General features: G+C 49.1%; 1 protein-coding gene across 4 annotated transcripts in view; it reads right to left on the reverse strand.

Annotated features, from left to right (window-relative positions):
* Nucleotides 1–15385, reverse strand: part of LOC142583217 (irregular chiasm C-roughest protein-like) — a 188198-nt gene that overhangs the window by 33109 nt on the left and 139704 nt on the right. For all 4 annotated transcript variants that reach the window (XM_075693583.1, XM_075693584.1, XM_075693585.1 and 1 more), the window contains 4 exons: nt 15114–15368; nt 13094–13288; nt 12115–12237; nt 6294–6400 (listed from right to left, as the gene is read on the reverse strand). In XM_075693583.1, the coding sequence (XP_075549698.1) occupies nt 6294–6400; nt 12115–12237; nt 13094–13288; nt 15114–15306 (618 nt within the window). In that variant the 5' untranslated portion in view covers nt 15307–15368. The remainder of the gene's footprint in view (nt 1–6293; nt 6401–12114; nt 12238–13093; nt 13289–15113; nt 15369–15385) is intronic.

Consider the following 15385-nt stretch of genomic DNA (forward strand, 5'->3'; position numbering starts at 1 on the left):
CGACGCTCACAATTCTCCGAAACGCAAACCGCGAAGCTGCGTTTTAAGGAAGCTGAAAAGGAAGCGCAGGAACAAAACGCAGGAACAAACGCTGGCGGGAGAAGCGAGACGACGACGCGGTGCATACGCGAGGTGACGCGATTAAAGTTCACGAGGCCGCAAAAGTTCAGCTCTCGCCCGGGGCCAAAAAGAAGAAGCCCCGAGGATCTATCCAACTCCACCGTCCTCTTCTTCTTCTTCTGTGGCGCGAAAAAGTTTTCGCTACGAATGGGCGACAAGCGCCCACCACGGGACATGCTTGGCTGATCGGAGGCTGTACGGTAAAAGCGAAGGCGGAAGTAGGCGAGAAAAAAAAAGCGAGCAAGCACGAGGCGCGAGCGCGCGTTCACCGCACCCCCGACACGCTTCGACCTAAGTCGCGCCACGCCAAACGAGCGACTTATAGGCATCACTGCCTTGCAGCCCTTCCCAATACTGACTCGCTTATTTCGTTCTTTCGTTTGATTCCATCTATCCGTACGTACCGGTCGGGGCGCGACGACAGCCGCGTGCCTGAGACGAGACAAGCGAACCATCGCAGCGGAACCCGCCCACGCCCGGTGCGCTGCGATTGAGTTCCGAAGAGGCGCGCGCGCCCTCCCTTTCCACCTTCCTTCTTCCTTTCTATTCCCTCATTCCCATTGTTCTTTCTTGATTATTTCCAGGATTCGCGCCAATCGATTGCCCGAGCGGAAAAAAGCATCGCTTTCCACGCATTACCGTGATTGCTCGCGCATATTTCACATTCCCTTTTCGACTGCCGGCGCCGTTTCTCTCTCACTCACTCTCTTCCTCATCGGTACGTCTCTCCCTCGCTCTTCCCACTTTTGCTTCTCCCGCCGCATAGATTTGTCTGTCTGGCCTATCTCCCCCTCCCACCACGCTCCTCCCTAGTTCCCGATTTCTCACCCGTTCGTCGTCCCGAACCGAGTTGGAAACGCGGCCGGCGAAGTGTCTACGTGCTCGGGGCCAGCTGCGTCGGCGGGCGCAGCCCGGCGTGCGGCACGCGTTTGAACCGAGCCCGCGAAATCGAACGCGCGCGAGCACGCACGCGGATCGGCGTGTCGCCTCCAGGCACGCAGAAAGGGCGGCGATGAGAGGGGAGCGCGGCGAAAAACAAAAATTGCTCACGAAACTGCGCAAGACGGAAAGACACGCGAACTAATTTGTACGTGTGAGCGAATAAAAAACCGTTTGCCTCCCCCTTTTCGTGATTTCCTAGAGTAAAAAAGAAAGAGAGAGAGAGAGAGAAACAAGGGGGAAAAGAGAAACAGAAAGATATCGCGACACAATAACGCCGCGAAATGTCAGCAGACGAGGAACAGACATTGAACGTCACGGTGGCAGGCTGTACAGATCTGACGCCCGACACTACACCCTTTCGTGATCGCTCCGTTCCTGTCCCATGCCTTTCTTTTTACCCCCCTTCTAGAATGATCGTTTGTTTACCGATTACTTTCTTCGTTTTTTTTTTACCTCGCTATAATCGCTCGAGCGTGCGTGCGACGTTCTGGTCGTGTCTGCGCCAGGTCCCAGGCTGCCAGCAAGGGGAAGGAAATTGGGAGAGGTGAAAAAGGGAGGGACGTGGGAGGGACGCGATTGATTACATGACAAATGTGGTTGCCATCGAAACACGCGGTGCGGCGCGAATCTCTACAAGGTGCTATACACGTCGGGAGAAAAGAAATATCCAGGCATGACCGAACGAGAACGCGGAAAGATGGTGAGGGAGAGATAGTGGAGAGCGCGAGAGGGTTCGCCGGATCCACGCGGTACCGTGGCGCGGCTGCGTTCTCCGCGAGTGTGACGACACACGCTCGGATGATGTAAATGCGCCCAAGGCCCGTGGGCATGACGGCGCGCGGGCATTCGTCATTGTACGTGCGCGCGGTGTCGAAACAATGCCAACTTTCTTTTTTCTTATGTGAGAACGAGCTTTGCCGAAAAAAAAGAAAGCAGCAGTTTCGCCCGAAAGGCGAAGCATCGATTGCGATAGCAAATTAGTAGACAGCTATACGAAGTAATGATAGTAGCTTTATAGGCCGTATAAACTTGTAAACATTCGCTTACTAACTAAATATACAAGAGTGGTGTGGCGCACACACAAGCAAACACGGAACACATCTCACTCGGTGACTGCGCACACTCGCTGTCAAAACGCGGGACTGAGGAAGCGCGGTAGCTGCAGCGAGCGGATTGACCTTCGTGCTGCCTCTCGCTTCAACGCGAACTAAGCGGCGAGGACACAGCACACAAAAACTGTCTGCGCTCCGCGCACCCTGTCGCCATCGCAGATCGCTTCCAAGATTGGTCCCGCGCGCCCGCGCCATATGCAGCCGCCGCAGGAGTAAAACGCCCGTCCCTTTCCGTATCCTGATGCCTTGCGCACGACGGAAGAAAGCGCCTTTCTTCCCGCTTTCTTCCCACGCGCGAGCGAGATTGAGCCACCATCGTCCGCTCACCCTCGCACGCTTTCACTCGCAGATACAGCATACGGCGCGCTGCGATGATGTTATCGCCCTTGGACTTTATGCAGAACATCACGGCGACGGCAGAAATGCGCCTGGAGTGTCCAATAAAAACAAACTAAATGCTCTTCACATCACGCTGGCATTGAAAGGCTCCCGATGGCAAGTTCTGGCCTCTCACGCGTAGCCGCTGACGCTCCTGCTCTTGCTCGTCAGTCGCCGCTTTAAGTGCCCCGCTGATGAATTCACGCGGGTTGCGGTCAGGGGGGGGACACTCCCCGGTTCCGGTGGCACAGGAAATTGGCGCCATCTCTGTAATGGGCGACGCAAAAATCTGTTTCCCTTGCACGGCCTCGTAGATCGCCGCGCGCACGCGCGCCGATCCAGGTGACCAAGCCCTTCCTCACGCTCAACTCCTCTCTCTACGCCCTCTCTCGTAATACCCTCTCAACTCCCTCTCCTTCGACTGTCTACGCGTCCGCGCCGCCGTGCCATCCCCGCCGGCCCGGCTGCTGCTTAGTCCGCTACGTAACGCTTTCTTTTTGTTATCTACTGTCATCGAGATGCGTGCGCTGCTGTGCGTTGACCGACGTGGCTAGTTTCGTCAGTTCTGTGGTCCTCGGTAGCTGTGTGCTTGTGCTCCGCGATGTTTCACCCGTTTCACGACTCGTACCGCTCGTGCATCGTGCAGTGGTGCACAAATACCTCAAAAACAAGTCCTGCAAGGTTGTTCCGGGTGCCTAAAGACAACAGGTGAGCGCTCAGACCCAAGGACATCAGAAGGCGCATGTACACGAATACAGCCCTGTCCATTTGTGTACTCCATGAGGCTCCGGACGTCGTTGCGCCTTGATTGTGCTACACTTGCCTCTTCCCGGTAGAGAAAGCTGACAAATAGATGTTCCTCCTCATTGTCACCTTGTCTGTGACTTGTGTTTTTCTGTGCCAAGTCTCATTCTGCAACTTCAGTAACTTGCCCAGCTTTCCATACCGCCCTCAGTGCTTTTTCTGTGTATCACGTTCTACAAACCGACTAACAGCTGAAAAATTACTGTTAGTGTTTGTGTACTATCTCAGTAACCCCCGATGGGAAAACTGCACGAACAACCTTCATGTGTAGGCATGATACGCTTTTTTTTTCCTCTGGAAAGCATGAGCATTGCAAGTGTCCTACATGCAGATTTTTGCAGTGCGTGTTTATTATACAAGGGAGAGCCCAGTAGGTACGACTTAGTGCCTTAAGTGACGTAATTTTATTGCTAAGCATTGCATTCGGGTAGAAAGAAAAGCCGTGTTGGCCTGTTTTACCTGGTCTTTGATTGAGGAATAAGCCTTTCTGCGAATGTTTTCTATGTGCTGCTGCAAAAGCCGACTATCTTCTGTTCCCTTGCCACTGTTACTCAAGTTGTGGCCAAGTGCAAAATAATGTGATAATGTGTGTTTCAGTTTTTAGTACAATGTTATTTTTTTCTGCCATGTTTTTTTTTTCAATTTGTTCAGCGGTAATGAACATGTCAAGCATTTCATATACTTTCGTGCAGATTTATAAGTAAGCTTTCTTTTGGTATGGCTCTCAATCAAACAATGTTAGCATTTTATTCTATCTTTCAGGTATTTTGCGTGTCATTGTTTTTGCCATTACTAGTGAGTTTTCCCTTTTTATAGTTGTCATGACTATGTCATACACGTCGTCCAATTTTGTGCAATATCTTAGTGCACATATCAGGAGCTCGTCTACATTTAGGTCTTGAGGACGTTATATAAAAATCTTGTTTTATATGTATGTACATGAAATGGCCTTCGCGTTTTCTAGCACTTTCTTTTGTTATTTCACCATCTGTTAACTCTTGTCTTTAGTACTCTTGTATATGTCATGCACCTCTCACTTTTGCTCATTTTTTGAGCGTGTATCACACCACGCTGTAAGAAAAATCTCTTTTCGGAAACGAAGTCAATAAAGCGAGATTAAACATCTGTTGTGTTGAAAGTGGAATTTTTTTTATGTCCCGGCACATGCTGGTATAATATAAGTATGGGCAAGACTGCGTGCGTGCCAACGCATAGCCCACGGCGCACTACGCGCCAGCTCGCAAGCAATGCCAATGCGCGGCGTAGCGCGCGCATTGCTTGCGAGCTGGCGCGTGGCACGCGGTAACAAGCGCGCTATAAAAAAGAAAAAACGCGCCGCTTACGGGTAAAAACAAAAAAAAGTTAGCCGCGCGCGCGGCATGGGGGAAAGGGGGAAAGGGAGTGGAGCGGGTCGGCATAATAAAAACAAAAAGGAAAGAAAAACGTTTGGGAGAGGAGGTGCCGCGCGGCTGCTGTTGCTGTTGCCATGACAACGTCGCCATTTTGCTTAATGCGTCGCCCATTGGTTAGGGCCGTAACTGAAGGGGACCTTAGCGCTAGCGTCGAAAGAGCGTCTGCTCGAAAACGGCCAATGGGATGTATACGGAGTGTCCGCCCCCTGTTGCGGTCACTACGCGCCTTGGTGACTTTTTTGCGTTTGCTGCGACACGCTATTGTGGCGCCATCGCGCGTGCGCCAGGTGAATGATGTTTGTTGCTTCCCAGCTTTCTATCCGCATCTGTGAATTTCTGTTTTTCAGTTCTTTTCCTTATGTGACTAGGTCAATGACACACGAAAGGCTTCAGACAAGATAACACGAATCAATGCAAACACGCGGAATAACTTGCTAATGCAAGTAAAACGTTCAGTGATTACACATCTTGGAGGCAGATATGACGTACAGGAGGCTTCGCGAACCAGCGCGAGCACTACTTGTATTCCTATTGAAAAAGAAAAAAATCGACTTTCTGGCTTCATTAGTGCGCGTTTGCGCGGAGACCGAGAAAAAAGGAATGGATAAAATTATTTCTTCATACGAACACCACCCATTAGGAGGCATATGGTTTTATTTCTTTGAACTCTCACCACAATATTCAGTAATGAAATCAAATAGACGCTGTCGATTGTCTCGCCTTCCTTCCTAATGTTTTGCGTATCAATGTTTCATTTCAATAAATATTTTTTAAAAGTTTCTTCTGCAGGTAGGTTCGACATATCTCTAAGGTCGTTCAAGTCGTTTGCACATGAACAAGGTTCGCAAAATTTGTACTCAGGTGGCCTTTAAGTTACGAACGGCAGCCAAATAGCCTTTCTGCTCAACATGCGAAGCGAACGAACACCGGAAGCGCCTGATTTGCAAATCGCAGCAAGAATCAACAGCCTGGTTGCTATTTTACGAACTAGTACCATTTTGCCCAGTTTACAATTCTTCTAGACAGCTAGAAACGTTTAGATATTATTTTTTCAGACACACAAGATATTTTTCTGCCGGAACATCGCGGGCTCGGTCGGCCAATAATTCCACACATTGAGGAAACTAGACGATCGTCCGCTGAGTGCACAGACAATATTAGAGCACCGTCCCGACCGACCATCGGCTCAGAAGGCAGTGAAGGCACTGTTGTGTTTTCTCAGAACTTCTGGTTTGCTCGAGCGCCTTTAACTGAAGTGATGTCCGTACACGTCTCTACACCTTCTCTCTCCCTTCTTTCTCTTCCCCTTCTCCCTTCCCCCAGTGTAAGGTAGCCAACCAGACTATTGACTGGTTAGCATCCCTGCCTTCCTGTATTCTTCTCTCTCTCTCTACTAACTGTACTTGGGAAGTAGGAAAAGGTCTGCTCGCTATAATGCCCCTCGAACACTTTGCGCCTTCAATCTTTCCAGTTAGGGCTTGCCGCTCCGGCCATGAGGGTATGACGGGAAACGCGCGTTCCTTACCTCTGCGGGTGGCTTCCCGGCATGAGACTCGCAGGTCAGTTCGACGGTCATGCCGGCAGTCGTCTTCAGAAATTCACCTTGCACGATCTTCGGGGGTTCCGGAGGCACTGCATCAACAAGAACAAGGGTCCGCATTAAAAAAAAAAAAAACGTCTTTGAGCTAGAAGTGTTCTTAGGAGCAAGCGTCAGCCAATCCTGGCCTTGGACGTATTATTAGCGCAAGCCGTCCGGCCATTGTCAACGAGAACTTAAAAAACAATATCATTTGTGAGCGCGGCCCAATACGCGGCCAAGTCACCGTGAGAAAACAGACCAACAGTAAGTCGGACTTAAACTTCTCCGCTCTCACTTCACTGCGCATAAACCTTTTCGTTTCTTAATGGTGACAATATGCCTAAAAATATAGCCAGCTTTAAAGAAACGACTACCACGGCATCGTGGCATAAGAGGTTAACGCACAGGTAGACTAAAGGTGACTGAAATCGGCGAAGAATTCCTCGCATTAATAGGTAGTGGCGCACATTCAATAAGGGGAATGGGGTGACGCATAAAATGATTGTTGGAGGAATTGATTTTTGAATGATTATAACATTGATAAATATATGAAAGCAAGAAGAGTAAAGATATAATGTCACTTAGCACTCAGAATGACCTCAGCAAAATGTATTTTCTACTTTTGCAGCACCCAAGCGCGCCAAAGTGTACTGGCAGTCCTCTTCTCTTACAACGCTGTCCTGATTACCAGTTGTACCCGCCGCGACGGCTTAGCGGCTATGGTGTTGCGCTGCTAAGCACGAGGTCGCGGGATCAAACCTCGGCCGCGGTGGCGGCATTTCGATGGGGTCGAAATGCAAAGACGTCCGTGCCCCGTGCATTGGGGTGCGCCACGTTAAAGATCCCCTGGCGGGCAAAATTAACCCGGAGTCCCCCACCACCGTGTGCCTCATAATCAAATCATGGTTTTGGCACGTAACACTCCAAAACTCAAATAATTCATTATCAGCAGTGAAATCAACGAACGACGCCAAACATTTTGGATTTCGCCAAAACAGTGACACCAGGCAATGCAAACATCGATATCGATTAGGTATGATGAAAAGTTGGCCGATTTAGGTTACTCAGCTTACCTGGCGTGTTGCCCACGCGGGCCAAGAGTACACACACAATAAGAATTGAAAAAAAAAAGGAAGAACTATTGCATACAGTGCTATCGATGCGTTTGGCTTCATGGAGTACCTGTCATCTGCATGGAGACAAATGGTGCTGTCGCGCATATTAAATGATTCAAACTTCATCTTTCCCGCTAGCATCGTTTAATTATCAAGACGATTAACAACAAAAGAAGAAAAAAGAGAAATTACACCAGGAGCCACGAATCGGCAAATTGTTCAGACGATGCGCCGACCCAGCTCTGCCTCCTTTTCTAAATGGGACCGAAAAATTGATCGTGAATCAACGTAAAACGCATCAAGCACGAAGCACCATTCGAAGCGTGAATAATTTAACACGCTCAGCGCCGAGTAAAGCCGAAATCGGCATCGATGCACAGAAAACAGCGAAGGTTATAAGAGTACCAGAGCGTCCCGCACGCCTCTTTGCAATCGCGAACAACGTACGCTGACTAACACGCTGCCTAACGAAAAACGAGGAAACCATTTTTGTGGAGTATCCGTTTCAGCACGGTTGCAAAACGAGCATTTCCGACCGAAACATGTAGGCCACACAAGCTTCCCACTATAAAAGGAAAACCATCGTGCCATTAAAAGCAGAAACGGCACAAATAAAGGCGGGACAGAAGCTGTCCTGTGTGTTCCTGCCTTCTGTCGTCGTTTTTTCGCGCTGCCCCTTCAAGATGTTCAACCAGTACCAACTCGCCCAAATGTCGATCCTTCTACAGCTGTAAACCAACCTTGACTAACCGAAAATGGACAAAGCCGGCGGTGACCGAAGGTGGGTCTCACCGAACCGGGAATGCATGATTGATTCTAGGGAAGATCTCGGATGAAAACTAAAAGAGAGAATAATCAATGTAGGCGGCTTGTAACTGCATCCTGAAACATCCTGAAAGTGCTTGTAGGCACAGCAACGTAATTGCGAATCATGAGTTGCCTTTCGTTTAAGCTTTAATGACACAATCTCAAACGAACGCCCGTCTTTCTAAAGCATACCCAAACTTTCATGGATCAAAGAGCTTAGCTAGCCATGCGTAGAGAAAACTGCAGGCGGGCATCTCGTAGCTGGATTTGTCAGTCTGGCTTCCTGTGAAAGTGCGATATAGACACATGTTTTCTTTCTTTCTCTTTCACACCCCTCCCCTCCCCACGTGTAGTGTAGCAAACTGGACTCAGTCTGCTTAACCTTCCTTCCTTCCTTCCTTCCTTCCTTCCTTCCTTCCTTCCTTCCTTCCCCCCTCTCTCTCTCTCTCTCTCTCTCTCTCTCTCTCTCTCTCTCTCTCTCTCTCGCTTCCTGCTAATGCACTCATCGGTACATTTCGCTTCCCGATCCTGGTGCGAACATTTTCCCGGCCGCGTTACTTATTTATTTCACTCGCAGTTCCCGATTGCTCGTTCCCTTCTCTTAGGGTAATGTTGCAAGCCGTACGAAATCCAAATTAACATTCCTGCTTTCTTTCGGGTCAAGCTCTCTCTCTCTCTCTCTCTCTCTCTCTCTCTCTCTCTCTCTCTGCAACCCTTGGACTGGACTGCTCGAGTACACGCTGTTCCCGCCTACACCATCTTTCAGTGACACCATCAAACTACGCAAAGCAAGTGCGGAAGTCCACCGAGAATTGCACATTGGGATAAAAAAAGACAAGGAAGAAGAAGAAGACAGAAGCCTCCATCTCCTTCCGCTACCGCTACACAGGGTCCACACCGGAACACCGAAGTTCGCCCGGGACGGGATGGACTTTGAACGACGCGAATGTGCTTGTTCTGCGGCTCTTTCGCCCAACTTCCGCCGCATGCACTGCGTGGTGGCACAAGTCGGCGCAAACAAAATGAAAGGAAAAATAATCAATGGAAAAGCAAGACGAAGCAAAGGAGAAGTCGACGGCATTGGATGCGCGCTCACAGAAGAAGCCCGCGCTATATACCACCGCGCTGAGGCGACGGATGAACGTGGAAGCGATGGTTCCAGAGGGGCCTATTAAGAACAATGCGCGGCTCCTTAAATCCCTCCCCCGCGAGACATCCTTCGCGGCTGGGAGGCGGCACTGCCCGCCTGAACCCCCCCTCCCCTCTCTTCCCCCTTTTCGTCACTTCGGCGAGCATTAAAAGTTTAGCCCGAGACTTTGGTGCGCGAGGAGGGGGGGTGGGGAGGTGCTGCACGTGGTTGGACCAGCTACCGGAGTCTTCCATGCCTTTCCCACTCTCGACGCCCTCTTCGGATTTGTGTTCACGCCTCGGTGAGGGTTGCTCCACGCCGGCGGTGAAAGACGCGCGGGATTTTCGCGAAAGACAGTGACAGCGCCGCTGTTAAACCGTGGCACACGTATAAGGAGAGAGTGCGCGCGCAGCTGCACCCACTAAAGCCGCGACCAAGAAAGAAAACAAACAGTTTGTGGGCGAAACCTTGCTCGCTGTATGTACAGTAGGTAGTAATAGTAGGCACGCGGAGCCGGATAGAAGACGTCGCGCGCTGGCTCCTCTCCCCTTTTCTCTCCCCCTCATACACACCCCTTCTTTAAGTGACGAGCGTGCGTCATAAGTCGCTGCTAATTCCGGGGTGTCGTCCAGCGCCGACCACAAATGAGCGCGGCGTTTTCTTGCTGAGTCATACTTCTTTCTGCTCTTCCTGCTCCACGCGTTCCCGTTGGCACGGAAGGCTCTCGCGCATCCACTCGGCGTCTGGCTGGCACGGCGTGAGTTGTTGACTGGTATTAGCTCCGCAAGCCTTCTCGTCCCCCGTTTACGCATTAAAGAGAAAATAATTGCGACCGGAATTTTGCTGTCTTCGCCTCCTACGACTTTTTTTTTTTTTCTCGCGCCTTCTCGACGAGCTTAATTACGGCTATCAGGTAGCCGTCACTAAGACAGCGAGACAGAATTTTTACGAGAGCGATTATATCATTTCTTTTTTTCAGAAGGCCGCGCTTCGCGGAGCACACTTAATTGCGCGGGATTAAAAGCGCGATGCATCCGCGTTATTACACCGTTCTTCTGAAAGTCGGCGTCTATAAAGCACCCACTCATTATTTTTGCTGTTGTTTCATCTTGCGCAACGATAGAGGACCAACGAAGCTTTCATTCAGACGACAGTAAGAGCGAAAGAATAAAGTTAATGGTCACACCCGAGTCCACTACAAAGCAGTGTGCCTACGCAATCACGCATAAACTAATCACCGTCCTTCGAAATTTCCTTTGAAGCCGCTGCAGTCCATGTCACTACTTTCAAAAATTTCGCAACTGAAGCCGATGTACGGCAACAACTTGATTAAAATATATATATATAAACGCGAGTGCTGAGGTCATCAGTCTTCTTTCCTGGCGTTCTAATCGCCTGCTCGAAGTGTTTTAAACTGCGCATGCGTAACAATTGCTTCTTTTCGCTTCACAACTGCAGTGCAACGCCCACGAACAAGGAAGGTAGAACAAGAAAGCGAGTCCAAAAGATGGTGGCGAACTTTAAGCGATCGACAACAGTCGAACAAGATATGCCTCGAGCTGGAGCCAACGTTTCGACAAGAGGGCATTGCCTTCACCATCGTGACAATCAATCAATCAATCAATCAATCAATCAATCAATCAATCAATCAATCAATCAATCAATCAATCAATCAATCAATCTCATTATTACAGTTCAGGTTAATTACAGCATACGGAAAATACAGGCGACGGTTCCAAAGTTCAAGACTGCCACGGGACCCTGGAGTTTGAAGTCGTGATCCTTGATCTGAAGTTGAATTCAAATTGCTCTTGCCGTTAGTCTAGAACTAGCAGGAGAGGGGGGGGGGGGGTGAAGACTACAAGTGAAGTTTGTTCCCTTCAAGCTCTGGCATGCCCGCCTCTTCATGATGTGAATAAAAACGAACTTAAACTTGGAGGCTGAGGTAAGAAAAAAGGCAACCACTGTTGTGGCCGTAACGGAAAGAAGCGTTTATTTCTTATGTCGGTCCAAGCTGAGGCGTCGCTTGTTTGGTCATTGCTTTATTAGAAAGGGAACTCGTAACTCTTCAGCACGAAGCACAGCGCGATTCCGGAGGTTAAAGAGAGACTTAAAGAGACTCTTAAAAGCCTTAATTAAAGAGAGAAAAAGAAATAATGAAGAAAAATAAATCTTCAGTTACATTGGTAAACTGCCCTTCTAGAATGCCATAAAAGACGTTGTCTCCATGAAGAGAGGTTTGGTTAGCAAGAAAAGACGCAGGAACAAAAGGCGGGTGGCGACATCATCTCAATATTTCCGCACCAGCCCACCGTGACGTCATAAATATGGCCGCCATCTGCTGGGGCCTAGTTATTTTTTTATCGGTAAAGATGGACTATTCTAGAAGAGCCAACGACTGAACTTGGCAAGTTCCGAGAACTTTTACCAAACCACAACGGCCGGTATGCAAAAATATATCTTGAAATTTGTGACGCCAGGCAGATGTACTGGCGTCGGGCTACTGGCATGAAATGAAAAAAAAAACTTTTGTTGATTTTTTTTTTCTAGAAGTCAACATATAATTGCGAAATAACAAAAAAATTGTATTTTGAAAGAAGAATGCTGTATTAGTCTGAACTTACTCAGCCTTTCTCCTTATTGTACATCTAGGCATTTGCTCAATGGATGATCTAAATGATTAATCAACAGGCAGGTTGAAGCAAAAAGAACTCACCAAATACGGTCAGAGGTGCGCTTCTTGATCGGATGCCTTTTACGCCTTCAACAGCGCCAACTTGGCACTGAAAGGTGGCATCGTCTTCCAGGCTTACGCTACCGATCTGAAGCGAAAAATCACCTGTAAGGCAACAGGAAACAACCGCCCTGTCAGGTCACGTGGTCTCACTACGCCAGTGTCGTGGGAAAGAAAGAAAGAAAGAAAGGAAATGAAAGAAAGAAAGAAAGAAACTCAGTGGCAATACAGCGGTAAGTGAGGGATAAATGCGATGGCCTTACGTCGCACCTCTTTTCGGTCTCGGATTCATAATTTAAACCGCGTTCACAAACCACATTACAAAGTGCTGTTTGGGAGCTCACTCGACACACGCTTGCATCTTCGAGGAAAGAAGTATTCTTTTCAGTTACACACTCGCAATGGTAACGCAATAAAAAAGAGAGGGGGAGGGGGATTTGTAGTTAAGCTACACATAACCCCACCATCCATTCTGTCCACTATGGGCTTCTCTATGTTTATTACCGCAAAAAAAGTTGCTTTCTACACAAAACATGGCTGTTTTTACAAGCTACAAAGCTGTAAAATGGAGAACGAATTTTTTTTTTTTTTATGTCTGTCCGACAACAAGAACTAACGGGGACAATACTCGGTGACAGTTGGCACTAAAGTCTAAGGTTGCAGGTAACTAGCCACGTCACTACTGGCGACACTTTTTCCACAGTGACGCTGCACGCCGGTAAGTCCCCTTCACTGACAAATCAGCTCCTCGATAAATTCACTCAGGCGCACTTGAACAACGCGCGTTAAGCGCAGTAATTCAAAGTCGGCAATGAGATCCGGGGACTCAAGAGTAGCCTGACTCTTATTTTATTTGACGCGACAGAGTTTCACGATCAATCAATCAATCAATCAATCAATCAATCAATCAATCAATCAATCAATCAATCAATCAATCAATAAGTAGACGAGTGTCACGCACCTTCGTCGTCGCTTCCAACCATAGAGTACCTTGGAAAACCCGACAGGTCGCGGTCACTGCCGAGGCCGAAGCCGTCCCTGGTCCACTGGAGCGTGCCGGCTTTGTCAATGACCCGACACGCCAGCACGATGGTGTCGCCCAGGATGGCTGACCGGTCCGTCGGCTCGATGGCGAACCGTTGCTGGGGGCGGGGACCTGCGCAGTGACGTGAGCTCTTTTCTTTCTTTCTTTTTATGCGTGAAGTGTTCTAAGGCGACAATCGCGCATGGTACGTGTATTCCAATTGGACTGACTAGAAATTGAAAGAAAAAAAAAACGAAAAACATTCAACTCTGGCCGACAGCCATACAGAAGGTCGTAGCGGAGTAGACAATAAGCAGTGTGCTTGTTTGAGCCGCGGCTTTGAGAGCACGACATATTTAAGAACGCGTATGTGGTGCCAAGACCCATCTTGCAATTAGTAATGCGATTAATTGCAAGAGAAGTTACTACCAGCCTGTGTACTGCATTTTAAAGAAACAACTGGTGGTGCGAACTACAAGATAGATGCCCCGAATTTAGGCGCACAATAAAGCTCAGACAGGTCATGCCGGCTAGGTACGGAACCGACGATATCATATGGCCATCGTTCTACAGAGTTCCGAATCCGCACATTGAAGACTGCAGACCTATATCGATCAAAAGTGAAAAATGGGCGAGTTGGTATGAAAGAACGGCTAAATTCAGAGAGCGAACTACTGGGACACAAGTTAAGGACTGGGACACAATTTTGTGCCTTAGCTTGTGTCCCAGTAGTGTCCCAGTAGTGTCCCAGTTGTGCCTTAGCTTGTGTCCCGACGAGTAGTTCGCGCTCACCTATATCGGCGGGACCTATATCGGCGGGGTGAATAGCATACACGCCCGCACGTGTCAAACTAGCTATATGTGGGCCTCGCGCCCTCTCGGCACATTAATATAATGTTACTTTCAATGGAGGCGACTTTGTCGTATGTCTATCAAAAGAACAAAAAATAGTATGCAATTGTACAAATAATTGATTTACAAAGTGATTATACAAATAAATTGTACAAATAATATAGAAGAGGCGGATGGGCCCCGGCCTTCTCACAGCCCACGACTTATCCAGCGGCTGTGTATGGCCTCTCCCGGGACACGGGTCGCCCTCGGGAATCGTAGGTCTCATCACTGACGTGGCTTGAACGAGTTCCGATGTATCCAACCATCCGGCGCGGGAGTAATAACCAGTTTGTGTACAGTCGAAGAGCCTCGGAGACCGTTCGCTTTCTCATTGCGCATGTTCGTGCGTTCATTCTTTCCCTCATCCTTTCTCTCTTCCATCTGTTTACTCTGTTCTCTGTACGCAGAGCAGCAACCTGGTTGTCCACTTGGCTGATCTTTGACATTTTGCTTGTGCCTGCTCTCAGCCTGTTGTCAACGCCAATGTTGTATAGGTTAACGGAGAGGAAGTTTAATGCTATAACTGGAGAGCTTAGCCTATAGCGAACAGTCTTGGCATACTATAACTGCTCCAGACGAGGGATGAAAGGAGGAAGGGGTGAGAATAGAATGACACACACACACACACACACACACACACACACACACACACACACACACACACACACACACACACACACACACACACACACACACACACACACACACACACACACACGCGCGCGCGCGCGCGCACGTTCAAACACGCATAAGAATTCAAGGTAGTGCACAAAGCACGAATCTTGCAGGAACGCTATATATAAGGTCAGGATTAAGCACGGTTAGGCTCAAAGTAGTTTATTAACACCACTAGACTCCGAGCACCTGCGCTCTTCAGGTTATTCTCCCCTCCTCCCACGGTACAGGCGTACATACGCGCCTGTCTGCAGCCGCCAGTGTTTTCTGTTTGTCTCGCTTCCCATAACCGAGATGTCAGGTTAGGCCTAAGATTCAAACAATCTCGCTACGCCTCGGCGTTGACTCCTCGTTAAAGCCACTAGATGGGACGGTCTGCATGACTCACTCGAATTCGTCCGCTGCCCGTGGACGAGGCTTAGCAGCGAGGCAGAAACTAGAAGCAGGAGCACGAGCTGAGACGGCGTCGGTGGCTGGACACTGCAGGTGGCCCAGTGACAGAATCCCGCAGACGCTCGTCTGCGGAGCTTCGTCGGCGGGTTCCTCCATCGCGGAGGGGGCGGCGTCCTGCCGGCTTCCATCGGGAACGACGACGAGGCCTAACTTCCGGACGGCAGGCACGCCTTCAGAAGAACGACGGCACCTACGGATAGAAGAGGC

This window comes from Dermacentor variabilis, chromosome 5 (genome assembly GCF_050947875.1).
Source record: "Dermacentor variabilis isolate Ectoservices chromosome 5, ASM5094787v1, whole genome shotgun sequence".
Taxonomy (NCBI): domain Eukaryota; kingdom Metazoa; phylum Arthropoda; class Arachnida; order Ixodida; family Ixodidae; genus Dermacentor; species Dermacentor variabilis.